This window comes from Glycine soja, chromosome 16 (genome assembly GCF_004193775.1).
Source record: "Glycine soja cultivar W05 chromosome 16, ASM419377v2, whole genome shotgun sequence".
Lineage (NCBI taxonomy): Eukaryota > Viridiplantae > Streptophyta > Magnoliopsida > Fabales > Fabaceae > Glycine > Glycine soja.
Window position 1 is genome coordinate 2,781,315 of NC_041017.1, and position 25,448 is coordinate 2,806,762.

General features: G+C 31.4%; 3 protein-coding genes across 3 annotated transcripts; 1 reads left to right on the forward strand and 2 right to left on the reverse strand.

Annotated features, from left to right (window-relative positions):
• The first annotated feature begins 987 nt into the window (after positions 1-987).
• On the forward strand, positions 988-1,924 carry LOC114389282. The gene has a single exon (XM_028349918.1). The coding sequence runs from the start codon at positions 1,067-1,069 to the stop codon at positions 1,778-1,780; it is 714 nt and encodes a 237-aa protein (XP_028205719.1). The 5' UTR covers positions 988-1,066; the 3' UTR covers positions 1,781-1,924.
• Positions 1,925-5,285: 3,361 nt separating this feature from the next.
• On the reverse strand, positions 5,286-6,127 carry LOC114389284 (eukaryotic translation initiation factor 1A-like). The gene has a single exon (XM_028349920.1). It carries the CDS (start codon positions 5,949-5,951, stop codon positions 5,514-5,516), a length of 438 nt encoding a protein of 145 aa, XP_028205721.1. The 5' UTR covers positions 5,952-6,127; the 3' UTR covers positions 5,286-5,513.
• Positions 6,128-8,155: 2,028 nt separating this feature from the next.
• On the reverse strand, positions 8,156-12,030 carry LOC114389278 (BTB/POZ domain-containing protein POB1-like). Its single transcript, XM_028349915.1, has 6 exons — positions 11,596-12,030; positions 11,150-11,266; positions 10,435-10,562; positions 10,275-10,338; positions 9,894-10,173; positions 8,156-9,247 (listed from the first exon to the last, which is right to left on the reverse strand). The coding sequence occupies exons 1-6, from the start codon at positions 11,852-11,854 to the stop codon at positions 8,434-8,436; spliced, it is 1,662 nt and encodes a 553-aa protein (XP_028205716.1). The 5' UTR covers positions 11,855-12,030; the 3' UTR covers positions 8,156-8,433.
• Between the last annotated feature and the right edge of the window lie 13,418 nt (positions 12,031-25,448).

The following is a 25,448-nucleotide window of genomic DNA, read 5'->3' on the forward strand; positions in this document are numbered from 1 at the left end:
AAAAATATTTTACAACGTAAAAATGAAAAAAAAAATAAATAAAAGAGAGGTGAGAAATTTACCTATAAACAATAATTTGTATTATAAATGTAAATAATAATTGAGTTATACCATTTGGATAAATATATATTTTATTTGTATTATTGGAGTAAAAGATTCTCCCTGTACACCCCAAAAGAACACGGTGAAATAGCTAAACATATTTAGTTAGATTATAACAATACACTCGTTTAATTTTATTTTCAAATATTACTTTTATTTTTTAAAATCCGACTAAATAGGATTTATCAGACAATTACTGGAGGGTAATACAAGACACAAAGCACAATGTAGAATTGAAAGAGAACTTGAACAAGAAGAAAATAAAAAAACTGCTTTTGTCTTTTTGGTTTTAAAGTATATTCTTTGTAAGGAATTTTCAAAACTTAATAAATTTTGGATGAAAATTTGATTGTTAAATAGTGCAAAAGTATCTTAGAAAACAATCATCCAAAAAGAAAAAAACGAGAAGGGAATCAAACCTTCTCTTAATCTACATCCATGACTTGATTTTTCGGTTTTTAAAGTATTGTTTTCAAAACAATTTTCAGAGTTTAATAAATTTTGGATGAGAAATTAGTATAATAATTATTTTAAAAAACAGCTTTACAAAAACAAAATTGAGAAGGGAATTATACATGCGCTCAATCCACCGCGATGACTTGAAAAAATGAGTGCTGTTTCCTGTATTTTTTCTGGAATGAATTTTTTTTTAATCTTTTACATTGATAATTTCAGAAGCCAAAAAAGAGAGCATATTCTGAAATTTAATTTTACGCCTTGGATTAATCATTAAAAAAAGACAAAAACGAATGCAGAAAGCAATAGTCACTTGAAATTTTCCAATCTTTCCTGGGCCAGCCCAGTGAGTTGTTCTTCTTTTGGACCGGCCCATATTCCACTATCAACACCCTCCTCTTCTCCTCTCTTGCCCTACCCTCCAAAACCCACACTAAAACCCTGACTCCAAAACCACCATCTCCCTCTCCCTACATCACAAATCCGCCATCGACCCATCACTGGAACCATGCTCCGCCTCCTAAAGCCGCAACCTTTCCCCTCCGGGCACCAACTCCGCACCGTGAGCGGCACCGCAAAGGGAAAAGCCAAAATCAAAGCAGGCCAAGCCCTAAAACGCTCCCGCATCACCACCAAGAAACCCGGCTCCGCCATCGCAGCAGGCTTACCCATGTCTCGCGAGCGCCAAGAGCGCGAGCGCCTCTACGAACAGTGCCTCCAAGCCCCAACCCCTCTCCGCCACCTCACCCCAAAGCAGCGCGAACGAGAATCTGAGCGCGAGAAATTGGGTCTCGTAAGCAAGGACCGCCAGCGAGAAATCGACATGATGAGGCGAAAAGACGACAAATTTAGGGTTTCGGAGAAACCCACGATAATTGGGACACCTGGGTTGGATTATGTAACCTTAGGGCTTGTGGATGCGGAGAAGTTGCCGAAGTATGGTTTGACGGTGGAAGATGGGAGGAGGTTGGCGAAGGAGTATAGTAGGGTTTTGATGAGGAAGCATAGGGCGAGACAAGCTGCAGAATCGAATCTTTTGAGGATGAAAAAAGAGGCTATTGAGGCTTTGCCTGAAGGGTTGAGAGAGGCTGCTTTGGTTCCTGATTTGGCTCCTTTTCCGGTGAATCGGTTTATGGCGACGCTTACGCCGCCTATCGAGGGTTACATTGAGCAGGTTCGGGAGGCCGCAAATAGGATCAGTGGAAAGGAGAAGATTAGGTGATTTTGTGTTTTATGAATTCTGTCCACTGTTGAGTGGAATGGATTGGGATAGAATGGAATAACAAATGTCATTGTTGGACTGATTGGAATAGGATGTATAATGTGATGAAAATGAAATATATTTCAGTTTGATGCTTTTTGTTATTGGTGTTGTTAGTTTGAGATTTTTTGGAATGGAACTAACTTACTATTGTTTAGAGGCGCGATGAAATGGTGTAAGGTGCTTTACATTGTTTGAAGTTGGATCAGATATGATGTAAGCTGCTTTACATTGTTTGAGATTTTGGATGAAATAAATTGTGATGTGATGATGATTTTGTTTTTCCTCTCATTTTGAGGTGTTCAGTGGAAGAGTGATCCTATATAAAATGATCTAAAAACACCGTATTTTTTATTTTTATCAGCAAAAATACTATTATATTAGATATAACCAGCAGTACAAGAGGTACTGTTCAAAATACAAATCAGCACCACGATATGCAGAAATATGGTATCCCAATACAAGCTAATAAACAAGAATAAGGCTATCATACATCTGACTGTAAGCTTGGTATATAACTACCCAGTATCTATAGAATACTCCCCCCCCCCCCCCCATTACAAAAACCATCCCTGACTTAAAACACCATATACTGGCAGGAAAAACTTCACAAAAGGCTTGGAGTTTGTGTTTGCTTTATACAGTTCTAGAATTTCATGTTGGGAAGCTTGACTCATTTTTGGTTTGATTCATACCATAATCACCTGTTCTTACTGTTCTATTCCTTTATCCAAAGATTCTCATGGACAAGAGGTATTGAATTGAAAAGGTGAGCAAAAATTACTTACTACTAGTCTTGGATCTATCTTTGAGAAAGGAATCACTCATTGTAAAGGAGTTTTCCTCATGTTCATTTGTTCTCTCGTAGTAACTGATACTCATTCTTTCCTCAATTCTGTATTCTTCTTAAAACTCTACTTCTATCACATTCTGCTGTTTACTTGAGTCTCTAAACTTTGGGAACAATAACAGAATGGATCAGCCGCCATGTGCTTATTCTCTCCAATTAATTTTATTCTTTTCTCTAGCATTCCCTTTGCTCCTATTATTCTTCATCGCCAACTTGGGATCATATACACTGTTTCCATTGTGAGTTTTGATGCTACTGCAACTTCGTATTTTTTAAAGAAAATTAAGTCATTGACAATTTCTTTTTTTGATAAGATGGAATAGTATTCTTCTTTTATCTCATCGTAGTAGCTATAATAGTCAGTTGGCTCTTTCAAAAGAAATCTTAACCTTAGCTTTACCCACAAATTATTTTGAACCGAAGATTCTTTGGAGTTTCAAATGGTAGAAGCACTCTTTATTGTGAGCATATATGGACTCTAAAATTTTTGCTGCAGAATCATAGTTTAGAGGAATAATTCCTGACGCCAAGTCTTTTTGTATTTTCCTTTTGATAATAATGATGTGATTCATGCGAATGACTAAATCACGCTTTTGCTTTTTATTATATAAACTCGAATATTGGGCCATTTATATAATTATGAAGTGCTTGATCAATTTTAGTACTTATATCTTAAGCCTTGATATCTTAACCTTGGCAGCACAAATCACTGATTCTTCAACTCTAACGTGCATTTTTATAATTTTGTTTTTGAATTAATGGAAGTGGCCTCAGTATTGTCTAATGTTTCAGAATGAGGCATAATCGTAATGTGCACGTGACATGTGTTCAGTGATCTGAGGCATTTTACTGTTGAGGTTATATGACAGTTTGGACCAGCGTTCACCGAGGAAGAAACTTGCATACTCTCCTCTGACGTGGTTTCAAAACATACCGTAACATAGACACATTTTTCAAACACGTTCAAAGGAAGCCAAAACAACGTTTGAAATTATTTGGCCAAGTAAATTTAGAACCTGCCTCTTAACACTTAACCATGCTCTACATCTTCATCATCCTGTAGTTGCTAGTGATAAGCTGTAACAGTATGATGCATTCCTGCTTAAAATCCTTGCTTATTATGAATGGCGTTCCTATATAGTTAGTGCAGTCTGATCTGAATTAAGCATGATATAATTTATAATTCTATATCTATATTCACTTACATTTATGAATTTTTTTTTTTGCTGAATACTTACATTTATGATTTATCATCATCGTATGTCCAAAACAACCAGGAGTAAGCTATAATTCAGATGGCATCTCCACCATTAACCACCATAGATATACGTTTCATAATTTACCCCCACACCATAACTACAAACCGAGCAGAAAATGCAGACACTGACAAAAATCAACTGAATAAACAATCAATTTCATCTTCAAGCTAATTGTCCTCTCTAGTCCATAAAATAATCAAACATTAGTCAATTTAGTCCATAAATTGATGTATTTTTAGTAAAGTTTTAAGAACTTATTTAAAAAGATTTTTAAATATTTAAGGAATTACTTAGTTGATTTCTAATACTTATAGGACTAGCTAAATAGTTTGTTTTACTTTAAGAACCATTTAAGAGAGAATAATACTTCAAAGATCTAGTGGTTTACTCAAAATCAACCACTCCAACAAACAACTAACTACCTAGGAAATAAAATTCCATCATATATCCAACAGGTAGAAATTAGCCTACTCCAATGATTTCCCATCACTAATTTCCCACACAAATGATTTCACAAATAAAGTTATAGCCATCAACACAAACATAACTACTCCAAAACCGTCACAAGAATTACATTCAAACCACACTTCCTGATGACCCTATATGCTTGGAAACAAAGACAATGTCCAGGACAGTTTCAAACACAGTTTCCAATTCAATAATAATAATAATGAAAAAAAAACAGAAGATGAGTAGATCAAAATCAGATATCTTCACCCTCATTTCAACACCCCAAAAGCAAAGACCAAGGTCTTAAAACATGAGATTTGGTTCCTCTAAATTAAATAAAGATACAATAGTTGATGAGAAAACCAATTATTGACATTCTAACACGTGCATGGCTTGTTATGTATGTAATATCAACCATTGATTTTCTCATCACCTATTGAGATTACTTTAGTGAATTGGTCACTTTAGAGGACCTGGATCCTAAAAAATTGTGGCCGCAACATCAAAGGTTTTCAAGTCTTTGCAATTGCTACTGTGACCACATCAGCTGCATTTGTTTGCAATTCTGTATGAAAGTCCAACCACGACTGCAATTTAAAACCTTGGCCAAAACTATTGCCAACTACTATGAGGCTTGTTCGGATAATCTTCTCCATAAACACTTCTAGGAGAAGAAAATATGAGAAGGAAAACTGAGAGTAGCTTCTCTGTAAGCTAAAATCAGCTTATGCATAAGTAAAAGTTCAAAACTACTTCTACTTCCAAAGCAACATACTCTTCCTTATTTATCTAGTACATTAGAATTTGCAATTGTACATTGAAATTCACAAAAGTAGTTTCTCTTAACTTTAATCACATAAACAACCAGAACAAAAGAATCATCAAGCAAACTCCAAACAGAACAGTGTAGTAACTATAACACCATATAACCGGCTCTTAATTCATTGAAATCCATTCACCATATCCATGTGCCACAGTACAGTGAGACAACAGCATAAAAAAGAACATACAGTTAATTCATCACCACATGATAACAATTTTTTATAGAATCTCAAGCAAAAACAAAAAAGCAAAAAAAAGGAAAGAGCAAGGTCAACAGCAACCAAAACCAAAACCCTAATTATTTGTATTTGTTTCAAATCTTATCAATATCCTCATCCTCGAACTCAATATAATCATTCCCGGAACCGTCCTCCTCCTCATCAAGGCCGGCGCCGATGCCCTCGTTGAGCCTGGTGGTGTCGGGAAGCTCGCCGTAGGCCTTGAGGAGGCGGGCCTCATCGGGCATGTACTTGAGGATGACGTCAGCCTTGTCGTCCTGGTAGTCGCGGAGGCCGACGAGGATGATGTCGCCGGCGGCGATCCAGACCTTCTTGTGCATCTTGCCGCGGATGTGGCAGAGGCGCTTGGTGCCGTCGATGCACATCGCTTCGCAGCGACCGTTTCCGAGCATTCGGAGAACCTGCGCGTATTCCTGTCCGTCCTCCTTGAATACCAGCTCCCGCTTCTCGTCGTCCGCCTCGTTCTTACCGCGCTTCCGGTTCTTTCCTCCCTTTCCCTTGTTCTTCGGCATCCCAAACCCTAGCTTTCAGATTCTCTGCCTCTACTTTGGAAGAGTTTTTTTTTTTTTTTTGTTTCTCTGTTTCAAAAATGGACAACAATTTGCTTTGCGTTGCGACGTTACAGGGGAATACCAATTAGGGGTGGGTTTCAATGGACCTTATTGCCCCTCCTAAACGTTACTTTCGTCCCTCTGGGATACGGTGCCTGCCTTGTATAAAATAAAGTTTTTATAGGAGTTAAATGAAATAAACATGTAATTATATTTTAAGTTATATGTTTTATTACATTATAAACATGTAATTATGTATATCAACATTGTGTCTATATCTCTCATGTAAAAACCTTTGTCTTCCTTCTTTTTGCCAGCACGGTTTATGTTGCCTAATGCCTTCCTTCATATTTTAGTTTTTTTTTTAATAAAAGTAATGGGTGACTTTAGAAGCGGCGTTAGAGGTTTGTACTTGATATTCTATTCTTCTCTCATTTCTTTTCTCATAACTTGTCTGTTTTATTTTAAGTGACGAGTAATGTTGAAGTTTGTACTTATAACAAATACTACTAGATGAATTACTTAATACATGTCTTTTTATAACAAACAATTGCTCATTGTTAAGTATTTCCTGAATGAGCAAAGGTTCCTTTTTAGTGCTTTGTTTTCAAGGCAAGACACGTGGTCTGCAACTTGTTTCTTAATCCCATTTTTTATGCGAAGTTTCGAAATCAAATTCTCGTATGAAAATAACCCAGTTTCCAAAATATATGCGGACATGAACATCAGACAATGGCTGAAAAGTGACAGGTGCGGTGCAAAATCAATCTTACTTCTACTCGTATCTTCCCAGGGAACTCTCATTTAGTGCCATATATGTACAAAACATTATCCTTCTAAGGAGATTACTATATTTCAATGAATTCCCGAACTTTCTAAATTTAGATCCTTCGTTAATCAAGAATTGGATTCCATATCTTAATTCTAAATTCTTATCCTTTGTTCTTTAATAGAATCAGAATAGGATTCCTGTCCTGCAACATGAAAGAACATCACATTACGCATTGCGCAATTAACAAAACATGCTTCTTCATGCTCTCACCATAAAAATATTCTCATGTTCAAAATTTGTGTTTATTTCTTATTAAGAGATATAACAGCATGTTTAAGAAAGTAATTTGTGAAACATCAAATAGACATTCTTAAAAAATTTCAAATGTATTCTTAAAACCCGTAAATATAAAAATAAAAACAATTATATTCGATACCAAGTTTTTAACGTTAAAATAGTGAAACTGAAATTTAATACCAAAGAATCCATTCTGCTGAGCTTGTACGCACTCCTTTTATCATTGCCAAGACGAATGCTAGACCAGTAAATAAACGATTTCAAGGAATAATCATCCGAATTCGACCATGAAAATTTGAAGGACGACTACCATTGGAAGAAATTTTTCTTAAGAATAAAACTGAAAATGTAGGAAGTATTTGATTTCTACTTGATTTTTTTTATAAAAAAAATTCTGAATTTACCTACACAAAGATTACACACACAGTTAGTGATGGTGCAATGTATATGTACTCCCTCGGCCTCCTGATACCTTACCCGGAATATTATAATAAACGATATAATAAAGATAATATTATCTTATCAAAATAACAATATATATATATATATATATATATATATATATATATATATATATATATATTAAAATTCTTGAGATAGAGTTTTTTTTTATCCATAAAAATTAAATTTATAAAATTCCCACATTTTATTTAATTAACTTATGTCAGTAGAGTTTAAATTTTTTCACAAGTATCGTCGCACTGGAGAAAAGTTCCAGACACAGACAAAGATATATACGGCTCAGCACCACAAAGGAAAATTACAACCGCACCCACCTCAGACAAGTAGAATATAAAATAGAGTGAGAAATAAGGGGAAAAACTGAACAAGATGAAAACAGAAAAAAGATGATAAAACTTCTCAGCTATTACTGTTTTGTTTTTTAAAATACTTAATTAAATAATTTTTTTTACAACTTAATGAATTTTAGAAAGAAAATAATTTTTAGTGCAAAATTATTTTATATAGCAACTTCTAAAACCAAAAATGAATAAAAAAAACAACCAAGCCCTTAATATTTATTTTTCTTTATACCCCATTTTGATTAAATCCTTTAGTGCCCCCTTAGCGAAAACGACTGATACTATGTCAGGTGTGATATCAAATCCGACACTTAGAAACCGATTATGAGAAAATCACGGAAAATGGAAGGCAGGTTCACTTAACCTAGAATACTAGATAACATATAACGGTCCTAGTTATATCTTCTCAATCACAAGCAACACTAGCCACTTTAGTGCACATGCCTGTATATTTAAGCTTTTGATAGATTACTCATTTACTTGTGTTAACAGAAAATGAGAATTCGAGATCTAAAAAAAGGTCAAGGCTACCAACTGGAATAGAATGTGAGTTTACCACTAGAAATTGGGGTCAGTGTTTGATTGTGAGCTCAGCCCTAAGGTGGAGGACACCATTGATAAAGTAAAGACTATCCTCGGCCATGAACGAAGTCCATGGAATAGCAAACAAGTTTCTATAGCCAACGGCCTTTCCCCCTGTGAACACGTAGTTGCCTTTGTACTTGCTAACAAATTCCTCCGTCGGCCTAGACCTCGCAGCAAACTCATAGTCGACGGCGAAGCTCACTGAGCCCTTTTCCTGCATTCCCAAAAACAGCCCAAAGCAATGGAAAGAGCTTTGTTGGTCCATGTTGCAATGTGCTGATAGGAAAAAACCTTGTCCACCCAAATGGAATGCCTGAGAATAAACCCGGCCGGACGGGAACAGGTTGTTACACTCCTCCCGCTTTAGATCCAAGTACACCACACACTGCTGCCGGGGAAGTTCGAATTCTACCACCTTCACGGGGCGGTACTTGTATGCCCTCTCCACAAAACGACGGTTTGAAGAAGCGGAGTCTTCTGCTGCCAGCGACCGTTGGCGGTGCGGAGCCTCGGCCTTGAAAAATAGGCCCTCGAGTACAAGCTTGGATGCAATGTCATGGTCAAAGTCGGAACAGGTCAAGACCTTCTTAAGCTTTCGGCAGGTCATGTAAGGGAAGCGAATTAGTCGTGCAAGCCGGGCACTCAGGACTTCTCGCCTATCTTCCAGTTTAGGGTACTGCTGTCGAGACCACTTCAACACAAAATCATATACAGCATCTTCTGATGCGACCTGGAGATCATCACTAGACAATATTGCCTCTACTCCAGCTAGGGGCAAGGCCATAACTTCTTCCTGGAACCTGGTCATACACAAGATTTATTAGCATTAATAACAACATCTGACACTAAGATGAACACAACGAAAAAATGGCAACAAAAGAAATAGGTGTTTTCCAAAGGAATGGACAGTTAAAACAAATTATTGCAAATAAGAGAGAGAAAAGTGTTTTCCAAAAGAATTTTTGTCATGAGATACCATAATAGAAAAAGCCTCTCTAAAATGTTTATAACCTATTTACTAATAGCATGTTTGGGGCACATCTCTGAAATGGGTAAAATAACAGGTTATTCAAATGCAGGACCAAACACACTACAACTGATTAACCAAAAGTAGCAGCCATCCACCAAAAGTATTATCTACAAGGGGACCACTTATTAGATGTAACACACACACACACTGGAATCATTTCTATGAATAGTATTTTGTTCCCCAACTCTGACCATTCTCCAACAACAAGAGCAATGGAAAGAAATTCAAACAAAATACAATAAATTACAACTGAAATCAAAATTTTAATACCAGCAGCTAACAAAAGATGCAGGATGCAGCAGGAGTATATAATAACTTAATACAAGTAAAAAAATCAGATCAAAACAAGGGTTTGTTTGTAATGCTTGAGTATCAGATAATGTAACAGAAATTAAAATAAAAGGGCAAACACTTACTTGGTTATATCCTTGTATCGACCAGCAAGATACTGTTTTGCAGCATCAGTCAATGGTTGGACTGCATCAGCCATTAAGACACTAGAAGGAAGCTCCAGATAAAGCAATGCAGAGTCAGGTGTCATAGGCATATTCCGCAATAATCGGCTACAATATCTCATGCATGAAGCAACTTCAAATTTATCAGCAGCCATCAACACATCCAGCAATGCAGGTGCCGTAGTAGTGGTCAAGGTATTACTGTACATAAAATTCAGTAGCTCCATGAGAGCAACCTCTTCTGCAACATGAAAATAAGTATGGTATTTGTATAAGATAGCCATTTGAGGAAAAACAAAAATGCTTGCAAATAATCTAAAAATTTTATTCCTATGTTTATACCAGAGGCATTAATTCTGAGGGTGACATGTCTTTGCTCAGACTCCTTCATCCCATTTGAGAAAAGCTGCAAGAAGTAAATAAACACAGCTAAGCAACCATATTTTTGGCAAAAATATTCAAATAACCCTATAATTTATAAAGAAGAAAGACCTTCATCTACCTTATAGAAGAAAGGACTCTTAGCAGCCAGGATAGGAGAACTGATATGCAGTGTTTTAACTCTAACAACTGCACCTGCAGAGCAATCCATGCTCCAGTCTGAATCATTACTGTTTGTAGCTTCATCACCTACATTAACCACAACAAACTCAATAGTATTCATAGAGCAGAACTGCTACCTTCATACTTAAGAAAAGAAGGAACCAATGGATATCCATATCCGTTACTCACAAAGGGAGAATACCATACTCTCTGGTAACACCCAAATTTCTCTATTAAATCACACATTAAATCATTTATCAATTTACAGTTAGATTGGAACATTTCAATGAGAAAAATGTAGGGTTCTCAAAAAACTATGCAATTGGAAAACCATTTTCTTCTCATTTTTGGCTTTAAAAACCATTTTCTGAAACAATTTTACACTACTTAGCAGTCACTTTCTCATCCAAAATCTATTAAGTTTTGAAAATTGATTCCAAAAAATGTATTTAAAAAACCAAAAACAGCTAGGAGATATTTTTCCGGTTTCATCTAGTTCAAGCGCTCCCTCAATTCCAAACTCTACTCTTGGCTTACACCACCCTCGACCAACTGTCCGAGTGTCTGGAGCCTGGACAACCTTATTCAGTTACACTTTGAAAACTATAATTTGTGAAAATAAAAACCAAAACACACTCTTAGCATAACATTTTTAAGGCATTCAATTCAAATACCAGAATGAGGTTCTTCAACCATTGCATCAGGCTCTTCATCTTGATTCTCACACTCATCCACTTCAGATTGATGCCCGTTCAAAACTTGCTCATCTGGCACCGAAGCAAGATCCACACCTGCAACCAACCAAAAACAGCATACATATGCATATTAGTCATAGCATGAGAAAACACGCTCTTCTACGCAAACAACTTCTAACATAGTAAACATACCCTTTTCAGTAAAAAAAAAATCAAATTCCCACAAAAAAACACAATTAAAATTTCCAATTTTAACACTTTCATGGTCCCATTTTTTTCTTCTAATTTTGTATGAAACACGTTGCACGTGTAAAATCACACCCATTTCCACTTCTACCAGTGAACAATTCCAGAAACCCTAAAAGTTTTTTCTTTTTTTTAAAAAAACAGGAACAGAGAGAGAGAGTGGGTGAGAGAGAGAGGACCGTTATCCTTTTTGATATCCTCGCGGCGGCGCTTGCGGTGGCGGGCCCAGTCGGCAATGGTGGCGCAGGCGTCGGAATCGGGGCGGGCGTCGACGGGGTCGTTCATAATCTCGATCCGGAGAACCCTGTCGGAGAAGTTGCTGTCGTTGAAGGCGAAGGCGAAATCGGCGTCGGAGGTGCCGCCGCCGCCGCGAGACCACTCGGACTCCATCGCCATGACCGGGTCAAACAGATCCGAATTCGAATTCGAATCCTTCATGTGTGTCTGTTCCTCCTCCCAACGTACGCAGAATCGAACCTAAGAATAAAGATAAGGTCCAAAAACAAAACGAGAAACGGTTTTCGCTTTTGAAAGGTTTATTACGGAAAAGTGAAGCGGAGAGAGAGAAAGAGCGTGACAGACAAAACACTCAGACTAATAAGAAGAGATCAAAGCCATGACTCCAAACTAAAAATATATATATATGCTGAAGTATACTTCTTAACGTATAAAAATAAAATACTTCTTCCTCCATTTCATTATAATTATTCTTTTAAAATGTTTTATATCAACAAAAAACAAATATTAATTTTATCAAATTAATTCTGTTAGCATTGACTTAATTTTAATTTTTGTTGCTCTAATCATTAATATCATAAAAATATAAATGAAATTAAAAAAATTAAATTACAATTGTAGTATTTTAAAATATTTTTTTCTTACAAGACGATTAATTTAAGACAGAGGAATTATTAATTTTATTTTTTCTCTTTCTCAAATTTTATTCTAATTATTTATTATTAGTATTATTATTTATTGACAAAAAATGAATTTTTGATTTTTATATTTTCAGTTAATGCCGACATGGTCAATTTTTTTATATATTTTTATATTAATAGGTTTGATTCTTAATTCTTAAAATATTTATAAATTTAGTTTTTTAATATAATAATTCATTATATTTTTTTAACTTAAAAAACTAAATATACGTATTCTTCAAAATTTAAAAACAAAATTTATGGATATAAAAAAATACTCCTCTTACCGTATAAGAATGCTGGTCAGGTTGACCGAACATCTAAGAGCTAAAAAAACATATTTTTCCTTACTGGATTAATTAGATTTTGTAGTACTATCTTCTTTGTAAATTTTTAGATATTTTACTCACTTTTTTCTTTCATTTCAAGATAATTATTGTTTTACAATTTTAATGTGTAATTAATAATTAATTTCTTGTTCTTTACAATATGCCTTCATTTAAAATATTATAATAAGATAAGTAAAAATTTATAATTTATTATTACTAATAGGATGTAGGATATTAAATAAAAACTTTAATTTTTTGACTGAAAATAAAGAATTTAATATAAATATATATTCATTAAATATTTCTTAATCTATGAACAGTACTCTTAACTATGATATGGGAAGAAAATAACATTATTTTCATTCCTATTCATAAGACACCTTTTTTTAAATTTATTTTTTTTATTAGATTTTTTAATTGTTTGTAGTATTAATTATTTTTAATAAAAATATTCTTATTTAATATTTAATAAATACTATAAGTTAATGAGATAAATTCATTTTCTTTCATATAGAGATTGGAAAAGATGACTTTAATTAAGTAAAAATAATTAATATAAAAGAGTATTCCAATAAATTTGAGAATGATTTTAAAAAATAACACAAACTATTATATTAAATAACTTTTTTAATAAGTAAAAATCAGTTAAAAGTGTTTATATTTAATCACAGAGTTAGTATTAGAAAATAAATAAATACCTCAAATGCTAATTAACACTTAAAGAGAGTAAAAAAAACGTGATATAATAGAAAAAAAAATATTGATGAAGCTAGCATTCAAAATTATAAAATGATAAAATATCATTACCTTACTAATTAGTATTATTTACTATTTTTTTTCTTCAGCTAAAAAAATTACTATTGATTTTACATTCTTCACGTTTTTCAATTTGTTTTTCAATCAATTAAATAATGGGTATCCGAGTGCGCGCCAGAGAATAATGGATCCTACTGAAAATTATTATAAACAGGTCAATCGGGGAGGCCATTAATGAGTCATCTTTGGACTGGAATTGACAATATGGAAATTCAAATACCATATTCATTCATAATATGTGCTTTTATTTTACGTTAATTTTATCCTATATTTTAGTTTTTATACTTTATCTTTTATTATTAATTATAAAATAATATTCCATATAAATATATTATTATTATTAAGCAAATTGTCATGTATCTTGCCTTTTCAATTTTTTTAATAATTTATCTGTTTTATTTTAATATTAATTAAAAATGATAAAATTTAATGATTAATATTTATCTTTCCACTTTCATATAAAAACGTTTTTGTTACTAAATATGTCTTATATTATGCCAATAGGTCTCTTCACATTTGATGAAAATATTGAATAAAAATTAATATATTTAATATTTTTTTATAATTATAAAGATTTAAAATTATTTAATATTTAATGGTAATGATGATAACAATAATATGATAGCGAGGAAAAACACGACAGAAAAATATACCATTAAAATGACAAATAAAAAGGAATATTTTTATGTTTTAAGTATACTTGGAACTTGGAATAGAAAGTTATCCTATGATTTATTGAATAACAAGAAAAATTAACTTTTCTTCTATTCATCCTCATTTGTTTTTTTGCTGTTACGTTATTTGTTTTAAATTAAACACTGGGAACAAGTATTTTTAGATTGTTTATATTGATTATGAATGATTCGTCATAAGGAGGGAGAGGAGACTACATGTTGTAAATTAATTTGAAGACAAGTCAAGCATTTTTTAAATCAAAATAGTTAAGGGTTTGTTTGGGTAGTTTTTAGTTTTGAGTTTCAAAATTTTTAAAAATAATAATTAGTTTTTAGTTTTAAAAAAATTTAATTTAAATAAACTTGTTTTGAAAGTTTCATATACCGCATATTAAAATTAGTTTAATAATATTTTTATGGGGTGATGACAATAATGATAATGTTGGTGATATTAGCAACAATGATGACGATAGAGATATTAGTAGTGGCTGTATTAATAATGGTGACAGTGACGATGTGGTGGTGATAGTCAATGGTGACAATGTTGGTAGTGGTGGTGATGATCATAATGATAAAGGTCATATTAGTTGTGAGAATGATGATGATGATAAAAATTATAGTGACAATGACATTGATGGTGATTGAGTTGTAGTAATAATAATGGTGATGATAATGTTGATGACGAAGATGATGACAGTGGCGGTGATGATCACCAAGTGGTGGCAGGTGATGGTTGCGATGATATTGGTGGTGGTTCTAATGATGACGAAGGTGCTTGTGGTTATAATGATAATGACGATAACAGTGACACTAATAATAGTGTGATGATGGTTATGTCAATGACGATGATGATAATAACAATGGTGTGGTAGTTGCAATTATGAAGGTGATATTGGTGATAGACTAACGATAAATATATTTTTTAAACTAAACATCAAATTCAATAAACTTTTTTTCTTGATTTTGAAAATATGTGTAAAAGTATTTTGAAAATGATTTAAAAATCATTTTAATTTCATTTTTATCAAACACCTTTTGTTTTCAAAATTACATTTGAAATTCAAAAACTTACAACCACTCTAAACGTGTTCTAAATATGCATAAAAATATAGATGTAGATATTTATTACAATAAGTCATTGAACACCAAAATTTTAAAAGTCTTATTTTGGTATTTGATATTTTCTAATGGTTTTCTTTTGGTCATTTTTCTCAATTTTTCATATACAACATTTATATTTTGTTAATTTTTAATTTTTGAAATAATTTAACATAGTAATGATTAAAAATCACTACTATTTTTATATTTTAAAAATTATTAACACTAGCATTATTGGAAGAACGCTTCATCTTCAAGTCTCAAACTTGCAAAATTAATTAGTAAGCAGTTTTTTCTTTCACTGTCCACAACTGTCCTTGGATCCAAACAACATAAACCTACGAAAGATCAAAACTTTACAAAGAGAAACTGAAAAAACTCAGAGCAAGGAAACAACTTTCGAGCTTCTTCCTCATGGCAGCAAATTAGGGTTTGAACGAATTGGGGGAATAAAAAGGAGCAGAGCAAGGAGACCCATAAAGCAAAATCGAGAGCTTTGAACAAAAATATTGACCCGATCATTAACACGATGAAATTGAAGAACCCATTTCAATTCCTAAGGCCTTGGGAGTGATGGATCTGTGTTTGTTGCATCCACTCATCAACATGTATCAAAATATAAAAGATCAAAAATCACATTTAACCTAATAAAAAAGTGGATGAGTTTGAAATGCTTTTTTAAATGTTTCATCTAAAAATATATATCTTAGAGCAAACAAATTTACATGTGGAAGCTCTGTGCTTTTCAAATTTTATATATGCAAGTATTTTTAAGATATGCAATTTTATTATAAAGTAAAATATATTTTTTTTGAATTTTATAACAGCTTTTCCTATAATTTTAAATATAAAAACAAAAATAACCCATCATTGCGGGTGGAATTATAGTATTCTTACTATTTAATTATAATTATCATTTTAAATTATTTTATATAGACAAATAAAACCTAATAAATAGATGAAGAAAAATAATAATTTTATAAAATTAACCTTATTCATCGTTAATTCATTTTTAGTTTTCATTACTTATATCATTAATATTATAAGAGATATAATAAGTAGAAAAATATAATTAATTATATTAAAAAATAAAAATGACAAATTTTTTTACCTGATTATCATATGACCGAGGGAATATTAATAATTAATACAACTATTTGTCACTATTATATTAAATGTCAAAGATGCAGTATTTAAAACATTATCTGTTCAAACCAAAATTTTCAACTAACATTTAATATTTAGATTATTAGTAGTAGTTTTAAAATCCACTTAAGAATAAGCTAAATAACCATCTTATTTGTTTCAAGAGGGAAAAATAATAAAAAGAGATGTGAGTAAATTTTTAATTTTATGAAAGAGTATTTAATGTAGTAAGAGGATTAGTATATGTTTTCAACGCTTGCAGACAAAAAAAATATTGATAAAAATATAAAATTATATAGATTTTATTAATATAGAGAGACCAACCAAGTAAAAAAAAAAGAGATCAACCAATCAAATGGTAAAGAGTTAACACAAGTATAACTAACATTAAATGATTTTTAATTTTTTTTGACAAAATTAAATGATTCTTCAATAATTAGCTACAAATTTGCAATTAATATAATTTCTACTATGTTGAACCAATCATTGGGCATCGAGATCCTGCTTTGAGATTTTCTTACGTATTTGGTTCATCAATCTTGATGATCCAGATTTCGTCAAACACATTTCCCAGTCTATATAAACGGGGTTTCACATGTCTGGATATATTGCAATCAACTTTTCTCTCTTATACGTCAAACCATATTATTAAAGCTATTGGGTATAATCCAAAGTTGGAGCCTTACAAACTAATTCTGAAAGGATATGATGGCAAACCTCTGCTGCTAGTTCATGGATACCTTATGGTTTCGTAACAACTTGTGGTCGAAGTCAACGATTTTGCACGAATTGGGATTTGGGAGATGAGTTTACCATCTCTTTTTGCATTCGTGTGAAGGGAGCTCCAGAGGGTCTTTTCAAGCCCTTAAGTACATGCTCAAACAACCCTCTCTCTATTTCAATATATATATATATATATATATATATATATATATATATATATATATATATATCTGTGTGTGTGTGTGTGTGAGTGTGAATAATAAACTACCTGAGTGCAGATTGCGAGAGGTAAAACCAAACTTCACCTGGTAGAAGTAGGCCTAGTCCTAAACATCGATGATGCCAGCTTATCCGGAACACTTGGTTCACCAATACGACACCAAATCTAGACAAGACGACGGCATAGCGAGCCTCACGATGGCAGTGTGCGGGAACGGCCAGGCCATGGCGAAGCCGACAAGGAACGCAACACTGCAAGAGGAAGGGAGATTTAGAATTTGAAAAAACCCTAGCTAGGGGGAGTACGCTTGTAAAGTGGATTTTTTTTTAATATATAATAAAGACAACCTACATGTATATTCTTGAGGAGAAAATCCTGCTCAAGTAATTATCAGGACTCAAACTTAATTGAAACAATCCTATGTCATTTGACTAACACATAAGTGACATAACTTACTAAATACTTTTATTTAAATAAAAATTAAAAAATCTCATGTTTTCTATGTAATATTTTTTTTTCCAAAAATAATATTTTTTTTTATTTATTTTTTTCACTTGAGCTACTTCCTTAAGGTACCAAAATCACATTTGCCAGCATAGTAGGGAATCGTTCATATTGATAGTGAATACTGATAACAAGTAATCTGAGAGAAAAAACAACGGCAATACTCTGAAATCCTAGCTAATTTCAATCAAGATCAACAAAAAAAAAGAGAGAGAGAGAGAGAATTGAACAAGAATAAAAAGTGAAAAATTCTTCTCTGGGTTATATCGAGATTAAAATAGCATCAGCATTAAATGAGTTCCTCCAGATTACTAATTGATAGAATAAAAATCAACGACAACGGCAACAACTTTTTCAGACACAAATATACGTGAAGACAGGACATTAGTTATACATCATAAAAAAACCACAAATGTAGAAATGTAACTAAAGTATGTAAAGTGAAAGAGAGACAGAGAGAGGTGTGAGCATGGTTATAACAAATATGGGCTTGAGAATACCCTCTGGAGCTCCCTTCACTCCAATACCAAAAGGTCAAGGTAAACTCATCTCCCAGGTCATGCAAACCCTTGACTTCGAACGCATGTTGTTACGAGGCCAGAGGTATCCATGAACTAGCAGCAGAGGTTTACCATCATATCCTTTCAGACTTGGAGTGCAGGGAACTCCAACTTGGGTTTGATACCCAATACCCTAACACACTGCTTTGATGTGTAATGAGGAATGAAGAGGGAAGGGTTAATTGCGATATTCGTGCCTTAGAAATCCACGATTTATATAGGATAGGAAATAGGTTCGGCGAAATATCTGGGCCATTAAAATTGATGGATTGAATATGTTAGAAAATCTCTGTGTTGGATCTCGATACCCTAGGATTGGTGAAAAAATATATACAGTATTAATTAATTGCAGAGTCTTAGCTGATTAAGAATCTCTTTTATGTTATTTTAACTTTTCATATATGGGTTAATATTGTGTATAATCATGTACAGCTTAGTGGGGATACCATATTATCCAGGATGCCATTGATTGCGTGGCCCTTTACCGTTTGATTGGTTGATATATAATTTTGTAGATTTATTAACAAATTATTAGTGGAATTAGTGTCATCTGATTAGAGTCAACTTTTACTAGATAGGAAATAAAAATCAAATTCATCTAATTAGGTCATGTAGAGAGAGAGAGATGTAGAGGGAGCTAGAATCAGCAGAAAATTAAACTTTTGATTATTGTGATAAATAAGAATAATAAAAATATATTATTAAATTATATTTGTATAATTAAAATTAAAAGATAAATTTATATAATTTTGTAAATAATCATATAATTACTAATTAATTTTGATATTAGTTATTTATTTGTATGAGAGAGATTTACATTTATCACATTTGTAAAATGAAAATTAATTGCTCTTTCTCTCTCTTTGAACTATCTTTTTTAATTTGGTACGGTGTACAATTATCGATGATGTCTGAATTTAAGACCATGTACAAACTAGCTATACCCTCATTACTAAATCAACCATGATCTCTTAAAGTAATAAAATAATATACACTAAATATAAAAATCCCTCCTCTCAAATTTTTAGGGACAAAATGTAATTTTAAATGCATAAAAAATGTATCGAAATCTATCAAATTTTAAAGATTATTGAAGGATTTGAATGATTAATTTCAATTAGAATATAATCACAGATGCTGCTTTTTAATCTTAATCATTACAATTAAATACCTCTCAGTCTACAAAACGCCTCCCTTCACCCTTACATTATCTGCTGGAATATTGCTTATAATTATTTCAATAATGTAATTGATTAGAATATAATTGCTTATAATTATTATATGAACGTTATGGACATATTGAAGTTAATTTTAATTGCAATTAAATATGGATCAGATTATAGTTAATTCATTTGCCAATTAAGATTATTCTTAAAACTTTTATATTTTATAAAACCTACATCATATTTAATTTATATATGTCCCCCTTTGAACATAATTTTTTATATACTTTCTTAATGTTTTATAATTATATGCATTGATTAGTGGGAGTGCAAAAAAGATGATTGATTTGCACAAGTGATAAAGCAGCTGTAACATTGAGGAATATCTTGATCAAAACAAGTGATAAACAAAATAGTAGTATTGTATGTGTAAAAATATATAAACGAAAGAAGATCAGCATTTCTTTTATTTTTCTCATTAGAAATATTTTTGTCATTTCCCATCATATTTGAATTCCGCTTGACCTTAGATCATATATATACTAAAATGCAACCTCACTGTCTTTGCCATTTTTATTTGTTAACCCAGCTTGAGAGGGACGTTATAGACAATTTTCCCGGGAAGCAGGATAATGGATATCCTGTAGTATTATTCTGGTTCTCATCTCGTGGTGTAAGAAGGAACCTGTCGTGTGTGTGTGTATATATATATATATATATATATATATATATATATTTTTTTTTTTTCTTTTACTGGTGAGAATTAAGTATCTAAGGATTTTGTCTTCGATTAATGTTTTCTAGCTAGAAAGACTTCTAGTTGGATCTTTTTCCATAACTATATTTTATTCATTTACATGACTTAAATATTGTTTAAAAAATTTGTTTAATTTCACTCCAACCACCATAATACTGATAATAATAATAGTATATATATATATATATAATTTTTTATGAGACTATTTAATATATATATTATAACAAGCACCCACATAATATGCTTATTATGACCGTGTCGATTAATAACAGAAGACAGTGAGAAACATTCTATGATACGTATAAAGTTTATCTTACTTCAGCTAGTAATTAAGTTATTAAATATTGGTTTATCTGTTAATTTTAAACAATATTAATTACAAAATAATATAAATTAACAACATGCTTTTATTTTTTAATATAACTGATTTAAGTTTTTTACTTGGAAGAAGAAAATGAGTGTAGCCTCCAAATTCAGAAAAGAAAACAGCAATTAATATAATGTTTCTCAAACCACCTTTTCTATGGCTCTCTAAATAAATTGATATTTGTCATAATATAACATCGGTGCCATATATTCCAAATGTTTAAAGCGTCTCATGTTTTAATAATATTAAAATATTAAATTCATCATATAAAATATTTAAATTATTTTAAAAATAATTATGAATAACTTATATATTTCATAAAATAAATATTTTTCTTGGAAAAATATCTTTAATATTGAATATGTTTAATAAGTTATTTCTACTGGTTTATGACTTATTTGACAAATTTATAAATTTGCTTGACTAAAATATGAATATTTAGTAAACAAATTTTATCTCGCTAACTTATAATATTCTTTCAAATACTATTTAAAATAGAATTTGAACTTATTATTTAAATATTATTGTAATTTTCAATTTTTACCTTTATTAATTCAATAAATTTCTTAATATTTACTACTTCCTTTAATACTACACTAGTAATTTTATTTTTAATAAAATATTTAAATTGTAAACAAAAAATTATAAGCTCAAAAATGATAAAAAATATATTTTTGAATTATATATATATATATATATATATATATATATATATATTATCTTAAAATATACCATTGGTGTAACTTATTATTACACTTATATTAAAAATAGGGGTGTGTCACATAATTTATTAACGCTCTTATATTAAAAATTAAGTGTGTGTATATATATACCAACCAATAGAATCACTGGTACCAACAATTTGGAATAAAATTGAAGAAAATTATAATTTTTTTAATTTTTAGTTTAATTTTTTTAAAAATAATATAATTTTATGTTAAGAAAAAATTACATTTTTTAATTACTATAAAAAATCATGGATTTTTTTTTATAACAATTAGTGCGTTCATGGTTGCCTCTCATCCATTTTATTTTAGGTATTAAAAAACAGTTTTAAACTATAGATCGAGTAGTCTTGTCACATTCATTAAAACATTACGTCAAAAGCAAATTCTCTTTTTCTTTCAATAATAACAGTCACGACTCACTAATTCGAAACTCTATTAGCTTAGAATTACTTGTTCCAACTTCTTAAAGCTTCTCCGGTAGTGGAAGGTGGGACAAGTTTCACCTGATTAGAAATGCGGTTCAGGCTCCTCCTTCATATGGTGGTGGCGTCAATATATCATTTTTTTTTTTATATTTTATCAAATCAGTGATTTAATTAATTAATCCAATTCTACTTTCAATTGTTTAAATCAAGTTCTCACTTTTATAATTAATGATTCAGTCTAACACTTAATTTATCATCAAATTTTTAACGTCATTAAACATAGACCGATCTTGTTTACAGACTAAAGATAACGTGGTACTAGCTAGCATGCTGATGTGGTGCTCGAAAATGAAATTGCAAATTGCAAAATGATATTCAAGGTGAGATTTGAATCCACTATCTCATGCTTTAATACCAAGCACAAGATTCCTAAGACAACAATTAGCTTAATACGAGTGAAAAATATATTCTATATAAGTAAATGTGTGAAGAACTAAAAATGCACATATATTTACTACTAGTAAATAATAATTCTAACATTGCAAGACCATAGCAATAATTTATAATTTGTAATACTATTATCTTATTATAGGTTGCTTTTACATAAGGAAATGTGTGAAGAGCTAAAAATGACACACTAGACTTGATTTTACACCTATTTTCTCAAAATTTTGAAATACTTTGATGATCTTATTATACGTTGTAATAACATGAGGTGCATTATTTTATTTCATTGCTTATACTTAGATGTTGTGATTTGATTCAATTGAGATGAATGATGTCGATGCTCAAATAATAGATGATGCACAAAAATTACTCGTGTTTTAATAAATTAATAAATTAATTAAAGAGTATTACAAATTTAAAACTAAACTATCCTCACGTTATAATTAATAATAATCACGAAATACACAATATTTCTTCATATTTAATCTGATGTGTCTTAATCTTAAAGGTGGTTGGCATTGGACCTACTAGAATTTGGCTGAATAAGCCTCGTCATATACTTGAGCATGATTCAATACCAATAGGGCATAATTGTTAAACTTAGTATCAACTCCCTCCTTGGAGCTCATAAAAACCATTGTTTTTCTTCGAATTTTGATATTGGTCTTAACTTCGACCCCTTGCCTAGATATAATGTACCTCATTTTGCTCTTTCTCATTCACTGCTTGAGGAGCTAATGTAAGGGAGTAAATTAAATCTCTACTTCTTGTAAATGTTGCTCCTAACTTAGATACCATGAAACTCAGACTCTGAATTCCTCCACGTACGCTGCTATGTATTTCCTAACACAAAGATAAAACAAAAAAAGTGTCCTTTTAATTAGCACTACCACAATATGGAGTTAGATATCATTAGAAAAATTCAGAACCAAAGTTGTCTTGTCCTTGTACATAGAACCCCCCTATAAAACTTTTCAATGTCTCTTTAAGCTATGAGATGAACTTGGTCATTGTGTGAGAATCTCTATGTGAGTTATTCTTTTCTGTTATGAAATGTTAAATAAATTAAAGTCATAAAGTCATTTTAATTATGTGTTGAGTTCTAAGAAAGACATCAAATTTAGCTAAGCAAAAATGGTCAATGTTGTTGATGAGACATTTGATTTTTAGATAATTTATGCTCTATCTTTCTCTACATGTTACTCTAATCCATTGACAAGTGATTGGAGTGACTTCGAAAGTTATTACAACTAGACAATTTATTTTTAAAGTCGATTATAATCAACCACTATATATATGGTTTCAATCTCATACACAATTTTGCAAGTTAGACATATAACAGGTGTCAAAGTCCGATATAGAGTAGAAACATTGAGATTGTGTGGTGAATGAACCTTCACCAAAAAAAAACTCATTAGTGATAGTAAAAGTGGTCACAAATTTATAAAATTCGGTCGCTAAATAAGTTGTTACTTTGTTGCAAATTAGCCTGCATCAGAACTCAGTTGCAAACTGGTTTGCCACCGAAATATTTCTCCAATCACTAATATTAATATTTTTGCGACCGAATCACTCAGTCGCTAAATTAATCATTCCATATCCAATGTTATCAAATGAATCCGGTCGCAAATTTAGATGCCGATTAAGTAAGAATAGTTTTGGTTGCTAAATTAAAATTTCCATTTTTAATAAATTCGATTGAAAAATTATAATATGATTTTAATTTGGATTTTAATTATTGACGTTAATTCATTTGCATATTGTACCTATTCATGAATTTTAATAGTTTTGTCAAACTTTTTATTTACTTTATACCTTTTTTATATTAACTTATCCTTTTTTAGCATTAAAGAAAACTAAACACTGAAATTCATAATCAAATTGAGCTTCCATAATGGCCTCAACCTCAAGTAGTTTGGCGTTTGGTGTTGGCCATACTGAGATAGGAATTGAATTTACTAGTATATCACATACGACACCAATGATGTGTATGAGATGGAAATATTGAATTTGGTCGGTCTTTGGGTAATGTTGACTAAAGTGAACCCTACATACATGGACTGAGGTTTGAGATCTTCTAATGGTGCTATAACTCTCCAACACGACTAAGATGCCATCGACAAAGGGTGACTACGTACAAAAGGCATTTTGACACGTTAGTAATGATTTCACTAAAGTGGTGTTATGTATTAAATGCTTATAACTACCACAATGATATTGCTTATAGGGGTTTGAAATGGGCAAAATTCACTAACGTAACATGGAGCTCAAGGCCTCTAGAAGGTAATATTGTCCTATTTTAATGCAATAACAAAATGACCTTACTTAGAGTCAAGTATGATTCCATCTTAAGAATTCTATTTTTTGGTACTGACTTTAGTCAACACTTACAACTTAAGCAGTGTTTTGAGTTAATTAAACTTTACTTCTTCGTAATTTTTATTACATTTTCTTCCCTATTATAATCTCTTTTCCATTATTCGGCAAAGCAAATAAAAAGTTAATAACTTAATATCGTATATAATATATAGTGTGGCGTAACTTTATTTGTATCCAACAAAGTTGTGACATGTAATAAGAAATTATAATCATAGCCCACATTATTAGTGATACCAGTTGTGTGCCTTAGAGTTATTACACGTAGGTGATAGACAATAACAACTATAGTATTAACAATGTAGTCTGCATCAGTGAATTCCGCCTATAAGGTATTTTATAGAGGATATTTGTGTAACTCTAACTTCAGGTCAAACCTCTCCGCTCACTGTACTTTTCAAAGGTTGATACTTGATAGCAACTTGATAATATTAAACTGATTTATTCCTTCTCGCATTCTGGCCACAAGAAAACAATAGTTTTCGTGCATGTATGCTTAGATTAATTTGATTACAATAATAATTCTTAAACTAATTTCATTTACGTTTATAATTAATTATTAATTAGTGAGGGCCCATTTAGTTAGTATTTTTTTAATGAAAATATTTAAATTGGGGATAAATTTTTTAAATCCTAAATTCAGAATAAATTATTAAACTGGGAAATAATTTAAAATGCAATGACATATATCAAATAAGTCCTGCTGAACCATGGTTGCAAGAATTTATTTATAATTCAATTAGGTTTATCTTAACTATATAAGTGTTTAAGAGCAATAAGAA

What these genes read in the sequence shown, in the direction of transcription:
- LOC114389284 (XM_028349920.1), bottom strand. Translation starts at nt 5,951, where the DNA reads ATGCCGAAGAACAAGGGAAAGGGAGGAAAGAACCGGAAGCGCGGTAAG.
- LOC114389278 (XM_028349915.1), bottom strand. Translation starts at nt 11,854, where the DNA reads ATGAAGGATTCGAATTCGAATTCGGATCTGTTTGACCCGGTCATGGCG. An exon ending in GGATATCAAAAAGGATAACG is followed by an intron (nt 11,267 to 11,595) that starts GTCCTCTCTCTC and finishes GGTTGGTTGCAG; the next exon opens with GTGTGGATCTTGCTTCGGTG. An exon ending in AGAGTCCTTTCTTCTATAAG is followed by an intron (nt 10,339 to 10,434) that starts GTAGATGAAGGT and finishes TACTTCTTGCAG; the next exon opens with CTTTTCTCAAATGGGATGAA.
- LOC114389282 (XM_028349918.1), top strand. Translation starts at nt 1,067, where the DNA reads ATGCTCCGCCTCCTAAAGCCGCAACCTTTCCCCTCCGGGCACCAACTC.